The sequence below is a fragment of the Papaver somniferum genome, chromosome 8 (genome assembly GCF_003573695.1).
Source record: "Papaver somniferum cultivar HN1 chromosome 8, ASM357369v1, whole genome shotgun sequence".
In the NCBI taxonomy this organism is placed as follows: Eukaryota; Viridiplantae; Streptophyta; class Magnoliopsida; order Ranunculales; family Papaveraceae; genus Papaver; species Papaver somniferum.
In genome coordinates this window covers 34,529,291-34,536,907 of record NC_039365.1, presented here as the reverse complement: position 1 = coordinate 34,536,907, position 7,617 = coordinate 34,529,291, and the positions used below count along the sequence as shown (strand labels likewise).

Below are 7,617 nucleotides of genomic sequence, written 5' to 3'. Positions count from 1 at the left end.
AATGCTAACCGAATCCTTCTCTGATAATCAATATGTTGAGTTCGGTTGGTCCGCAACAAAAAAATTGCTAACTGAACTCTACAATGCTAACACATATGTTGATCAGTTCGGTTTATTTGTGATTTTTTTTCTCCTAACCGATTTTCACTCTGATATTGAGTTCGGTTTAGTTGAAAATTAATATTGGAAACCGAACATTACTCTGTATACTCTAGAGTAAAAGTTCGGTTACCTGTCCCGGAACCTGTTAGCCGAACTCATCAAAACCTCCATTAAAAGCGAGTTCGGCTACCTACGTCTTAGGAAGAAGTAGCCGAAACAACACTTCCAAATAAGTTCGGCTACCTGTTCTTCAGATCTTGTACCCGAACTTGTTTGACCTAGCCAAAATCTACTTAAATTTTTTCAATTTTAGGAAAGTTTTAGAGAATTCAAGCAACATTAACAAATACTCTAGGAGATGAAGGTTGATTCGGAGGAACTATCATCACTCGAATCACTCAATTCATGTTCATCAATCTCAAAAAACAAAAAAAAAATGTCTTTTTTTCTATCTTCTTCTACTTTACTCTTTCAATAATTCTTGATCTTTAATTTAACCTCAGTAATCATTCAAATAATCACACACTAACTAATCATTACATAAATTTAATTAGAAAGGGTAATTTTGGTATTAACATAATATTTAGATAAGGAGTGACTTAGTTTTACTTCAAAATGTCTTACCCAAAATAAAATCATGGTCCCCCAAGAAAACCATGGTCCCCAAAAAATCGTTCTTTTTTTATTATCTTATAAATTTAGTGAGGTTATGAATTTAGCACACTGGTCCAAATTGTGTCTGGCAAAAAATATTATTGTCGCGCACTTATTAATTTATCTCTGATTAATTTAACGAAAGTTCTACTATACCGGCACTTCAAGTAAGCAACTAATATGAACATCGGGAAAATTTTTGAACTAGCAGCTTTACCTCCGTTGGATAATCAGGATTGCATACCATATCTTTGAAATAAACTGTATACTATTAACCACAGTTACATACCATATCTTTGAAATAAACTACCGTATCTTGCCAAATCTAATTAGTATTAACCTCATACCCATAATATCTTTGTGATTTGGCTACCAAAATCTCAACATATGTGAATCCAGTTATATATTCCTCACCTCGATCAATAGTGTTTGTTTTTCGTGATCATTTAAAGATCTTAGTTCCGATTCCGTGGATGCTTATTACGATCCAACTATGATCTTTTATTCTCTTTTGCAGTCTTCCTTGCTGCAATCTTGAGATGATTTGACAAATCATTGTAGTATATATCTCGGTGGTTCATAAGAATTTTATGTACTCTTATACAATCATTAACCTAATATTAATTGATCATCGGAAAAGAGAACGTGATTGGAGGTCGGTGTACTGCTACAACACAATTGCAATGAAATTAAGAAGAGGTTAATAAGCTGTTTTAAGAACCTGTATGTTTTTTTTTGTTACCTACCTTGCTCTGTTTGATCGTACTATATCAAGATGAGGTTAATCAGGTAAACAAAGAGAATGATGGATATGAGCCCTTACTAATAACAGTAAATGCACGCGACAGGAAAAAAACTAAGGAATATCTACATGATCATGAGACAAACATTACAGAAATTTTCGTAACAAGATATTCGAGAAAGGGGATTCATCATAGTAACCACCGGTATACAATTCTGGATTGAAATTGTTACCGCAGTATATGGGCTCAACTTAATGGTATATTTAAAAAAAAATATGAAATGCAACTACGGTCAAGTCTACGGTTAACTGATGTCATATGATGTCATATCTTGATTATACAACGGATGAAAAGCATACTGGAGAAGATTAACCAATTTTAACTTCGCACCGTATCCTTTCCATTGGGTACCCAGCCGTAAAAAGTCGAAAGGCTGCATCGGGGGTCTACGGATTTGGCAAGGGGAAATTAGGGGGAGACCCAAAAAAAAATATTCTCATTCTCAGACCCATAATTAATTTTGGGTACTGTGACACCCATAATTATTTCGGTGACACCCATAATTATATGAAATTATTAAAAATTTCTGCATGACGGATTATGTATCTGCATGACTGAGTTATGCATCAGGGGTATAATTGGCAACTCAACTTGGACATAACATATCTAAAAATCCGCACCTTAAAAATTTACAAATTTTATATGGTTGGAAATCTTTTAAAGAGAGCTACGCAACGAGTACAAACAACAATATCAAATTTTTGTTTTTCATGAAAAAATCGGAGGTGATCATCGTTTTAGGCAAAATTTTCGAAAACTTGATACATAACCATTATGCAGCCACCAAAAAGGATGTATAACGCATTATGCAGACGCATAGGCCTGTCAATATTTGTCCGATATCCGGTATCCGTTTCCGAGTATTCGAGATCCTATAGGATTTTATCCGTTTTATCGGATATCGGATATCAGATCGGATATTTCTTCCTTAACATATCGGAAACGGATTAGACCCCATCCGAAATGTTAATATCCGATATCCGATAGTATAGGAACTTATTTGTAATTTATCCTAATTTCGAGTCTAGTATCGGATATTATCGGATATTGTCGGATAAATATCCCATAAGTGTCAATTATGAAAATGTTTTACAGGGGTTTTTAAGCTTTTTTTGTTATAACCGGATACTATCGGATATTTATCGGATATCCGACAGCTTAGCCTATCGGAATCGATATCTGATTCTGATATCCTGTAGGATATTATCGGATATCGAATATCCGGTAGTGCTTAACATGTCGGATATCGGATTTCTAAATATCCGACGGATATTCTTCCATTGACAGGCCTACAGACGCATAATGAATTATGCAACCATTTTCTCGACTGCATAACAAATTATGCATCTGCATAACAAAGTTATGCATCTATAACAAGTCATGTACCCATTGTTTTCGCACCCTTCTTGAGTATAAAAAGTTGATGCATAATGCAGTATATATCCATATTTACGGATGCATATAATGTTATGCATCTATTTTCTCGATGCATAAAAGATTGTGCGATAATTTTCTCGATGCATAATGCATTATGCAATCATATTTTCGGATGCATAACAGGTTATGCATCCATTTTCACGACTGCATAACATGTTATGTAGATATTATTGTAGGTGCATGACAAGTTATGCAACCTTATATTTTGTTGGTTTCAATACTAACAAAAATGTTGTTGTATAACGTGTTATGCAATCATTTTTCGGACTGCATAACACGTTATGCAACAAATTTTGTAGATGCATAACAGGTTATGCAACTGTTTTTAGAGTTGCATAACAGATTATTCAACCATTATGGACAACAACAACACCAATACATCTGTAGCTTTCCAACCAACAACACATATCCCTTTATTTCATCATCTTTACTTATACTACCATCAATAATTCTTTTTCTTCTGGTAATGTTGTGAATTGTATACGTTAAGTTTAAGATCATCGTAACGGAGGAATATTTACTAAGAGCAACAACTAATTGGTTTGATGGGTCAACAGAAGATGATGCCGAGTTAGTAAGAGAGCTTTACTGCCATATACAAACCCATGATATCTGTGCCATAAACCTCCTTATCCTTGTTCATCTCAGGCTTCTAAACCACGCCCTGAGTCCTCAAACACAACCGCAAATCATCCCAGCAGTACACGGCGTAGAATGCCATCATATCTGCCTCCTATTGTTATATCTCCTTCACTGACTCTCTGTAAATATTCATCAGCATCCCTGGAAAACAGCTGCAAAGAACCATAGCAACAATACATATCTTAAGACTGAACTTCAGCTCAACATACAACCAAATAAGTCCCAGACTTGGTCATTCCAGCCTCATTCCTTGCTTTCCTGAACTGCCCTTTATTCAACAGCTCTACTTACGACGTAGCAGCAACACCAGCTCCTTCGCCTGAGAAAAACTTGACCAAACCCTTACAAACTTGAGCCACACCGCTGTCAACACTAATCCAATTCGAATCCCTGTAAACAGTTCATCATTCAGTTGTATAGAAGCAACATTTTACTGCTGAAATATCAGCTCAAATCGAACCCAGTTCATCTCCAAACTCGGCTGCAAAACCACCAAAGCACAGGCACATCTCCTTTTTCTTGTTGCAATCGAAGTGCTCTCAAAAACCCATTGCTTCTGCTCATGAACAAATCTCAATTCCACTGACATCTTCACCAAACATCAGCCACCATTTCGATACCCAAATTGACCTGCAAATTGAACTACAACCACCAGAACACAGCTTCTACTCAGGTCCAACTATTGGAGATATTGAGACAGCACTATCGGTTACAAGTCATCACCAGCAGCAACACAATGATGAATCCAGTGACATGAGCATCTCAGTTTATTCTCTTCCTAAACTGCTCAAACACTAAACCCAGTTTCATATTTCTTCATTTAAAACCCCCAATTCACAACAACAGCAGATTATCTTCTAACCCTTGAAATTCATCTGAACCACCATTTTTCTATTAATCATCTGTTTCCCAAATCGCCGCTTTGAACTAAAATTCACCACCATTTCCATCTGAATCTCAGAAGCAGATTCAGAATCCGAGCTTCAATTTCTGAGCAAAACTTCTCTTTTTCTCGATCTGTAGAAGCATCAATTTCAAACCCTAGATGCAGCAACAGAGAAGAGATTAATCACAAACATTAACAGCATCACCATCTTCCAGTTCTAACTTGATTTCTTCATCGAAGGCAACGACAACCCCGGTTGTATAATCTGCTGGTAATTTGATCGAAACACTAAAGAACCCATGAAGATAAAGGTCTTGTGAGACAAATCCTGAACCTGCACCAGAGATTTTAACGATTACTTCACAGTTGGAGGAACAGGAAAAAGAAATGAAGAAGAAGTGTAATTCGACCATTAAAACAGACGAAAACATAATTTTTGAAATTGTGGGTTTGAGAATAATTTTCTTCCAGAAAATGGGTGCGCGCCTGTGTTTTTCTGAGCGTGGGTTTCATAATAGAAAAGTCTGGGAGACTGGGTCTCCCTGTAGTTTTCACATTTGGCAACTAATGCTTACCTCTACTTTTAGCATCTAGGAAACAAAATCGTTTTGTAGAGTCGCAATCTACGGTCACACCCAACATAAGCCTGACGTTAAACACAAGGCGGCCTAGCAGGAAAAGCCTGCTTGAACTAATGGTCATACGATACTGCAGGTTCAATCCATACTCTAGTTGAGTGGTGTCTGCCAGCTGAAAAGTGATCGCTTTATCGTTCAGCAGATAAAGATGTACGGGAACACCTTGAACAGATTGCAAACTGTGGTGTATATATTTCTTCGAGTACGATCCATTATCGGCCACTCAAATAGAGATCTTTAAAGTTAACAATTATGTGTACGAGGTATATCATACTTCATTATCTAATCTCGTTGGAGCAATTTCTTTGTATAAAAAAATATATAAGTATATATTTACCGGTATTTTTTTTTGTTTTAGTAAAACTCAATAGATACGGGCATAGATTTTTTCATTCCTGTTTAACTACGCAGGTTTGCAGGTGTATATATATACATCGATCTCAGGGGGTTTATCTGTTTTCAGAAAACTGTGTTGTTTGTTAATCATCTAGAGATGGATGCATGGTGGGAGGCCAAGAGTCAAAAGGATGTACTCATTCGAGCACTTCTTTCATTTTCTGTCATCATAATCTCGTGGTTCATATGGGCTCATAAGAAGGCAGTTCATTGGAATTCTAAGCTACCACCGGGTCCTCGAGGGTTACCGATTGTTGGAAACCTCCCATTCATTCATCCAGAGTTGCACATGTACTTCTCCAATTTAACCAACAAATATGGACCCATAATTAAGGTCAAATTAGGTAGCAATCTTGTTATCGTTTTGAGCTCAACAGAACTGGCTGAAGTTGTGCTTAAAGAATTCGACTCGACCTTTGCCGACCGTTATCCTACGGTAGCAACAATGGTTATGAGCTATGGTGGTTCAGACATGGGATTTGCAAATGGTCTTCAATGGCGAAATGCACGTTCATTTTGCGTTCGAGAGATTCTGAATAAGGAAACCCTAGACTCCTTCTCAACTCTTTGCCAGCAGGAAATTCGAAGAACCTTGAGAAGTTTGTATGCCAAGGTTAAAACTACAGTATTATTGAGACAAGAAATCCGCATGTCTATGCTTAATATGATACTGAACATGACGGATCAAAAAAAAATATGATACTGAACATGCTGTTGGGTGGTACATTTAACGATGAAGAAAAAATTAGAATTGGCTTGGAATTTGGACGTGTAATTGCAGAAGTCGTGGATTACTTAGGGAGAAGCAATATTTCTGATTTTCTTCCCATTCTAGCCAGGCTCGATTTACAAGGAGTAGAACGACGAACGAAAGAGCTTGTTTCGTGGTTAGATTCGTTCTTCGGCTCTATCATTGAACAAAAACTTGGTGGCAAACTAAACTAAAAGGAGATCAGGATGTTAGCAAGAATGATTTTAAAGATGTTCTCCAAGTCTTTCTAGAACTTCAAGACCAAGGAGAATTCAAAACTTCTTTTACCATTACCAACCTTAAGGCCTTGTTTATGGTATATATATATATATTTTCACGTACATGGTTGGACTTTCTACTTTATCGTTTAAAGTAATGTAAATGATTCTTGAATTAATCTAATTTTTTTCGACAGGATATTGTGGTCGGCGGGATTGATACATCAGCGGTGACGGTAGAATGGGAGATGGCCGAGTTGATTAAACATCCGAAAATTATGAAAAGAGCCCAAGATGAGTTGGACAATGTTGTAGGGAGAAACACCAATGTAGAAGAATCTCACATATCCAAGTTACCTTATTTGGGTGCAATTCTAAAAGAAACGCTTCGATTACATCCCCCAGCGCCGCTCTTACTTTCTAGGTGTCCAAGTTCAACATGTAACTTGGGAGGCTATGTTATCCCTGAAGGAACTCAAGTTTTTGTCAATGCATGGGCAATTCAAAGAGACCCAAAATATTGGGATGATCCATTAGAATTCCAACCAGAGAGATTCTTGCAGAGCACCAACAAAAGTAATTTTATAGGAACCGATTTCCGATTTATTCCATTTGGTTCGGGTAGGAGGAGATGTGTAGGTATTCCTTTAGTAGAGAGGATGGTACCTTATGCACTAGCTTCTCTTCTGCATTTATTGGAATGGAGAATGCCAGAAGGTGAGGAGATTGATCTCACAGACAAATTTGGTATTGTTTTGAAGAAAAGCACACCTCTACATGCAATGCCATTGCCGAGATTATCTGATCCAAGCCTCTACGTTTAAGATAGATTTACTGGCTGCATCGCCTTTCTGGTTAAAATAAGTTCCAGCTATAGATGCATTGCTCCAAATATAGGTACAACGTTCTATATATGTGGACAACTTGTAATTCAATAGCCTCTGCTTTGTATGAGCAAAGAAATAAATAAAAATTGATCCATCTGTGAGATGTTAGGCCTTGTTGAACTTCATGACACTTTGATCCATCTGTGTTCGCTGACGTGCGTTCGGCAAACACCAACTCTTTTCATACTTACCTTTTCATGTTT

At 37.0% G+C, this 7,617-nt stretch overlaps 1 protein-coding gene across 2 annotated transcripts; it reads left to right on the top strand.

Moving 5' to 3' along the window:
* Window positions 1-5,373: 5,373 nt before the first annotated feature.
* On the top strand, window positions 5,374-7,508 carry LOC113305399 (7-ethoxycoumarin O-deethylase-like). 2 transcript variants are annotated; one of them, XR_003338493.1, is made up of 3 exons: window positions 5,374-5,425; window positions 5,574-6,625; window positions 6,725-7,504. XR_003338493.1 is itself a non-coding variant. In XM_026554444.1 (2 exons), the coding sequence occupies exons 1-2, from the start codon at window positions 6,623-6,625 to the stop codon at window positions 7,349-7,351; spliced, it is 630 nt and encodes a 209-aa protein (XP_026410229.1). In that variant the 5' UTR covers window positions 5,456-6,622; the 3' UTR covers window positions 7,352-7,508. The 2 variants fall into 2 exon arrangements, 1 of the variants encoding a protein (XP_026410229.1); XM_026554444.1 differs by lacking the exon at window positions 5,374-5,425 and having other exon boundaries at window positions 5,456-6,625; window positions 6,725-7,508.
* The last annotated feature ends 109 nt before the right edge of the window (window positions 7,509-7,617 follow it).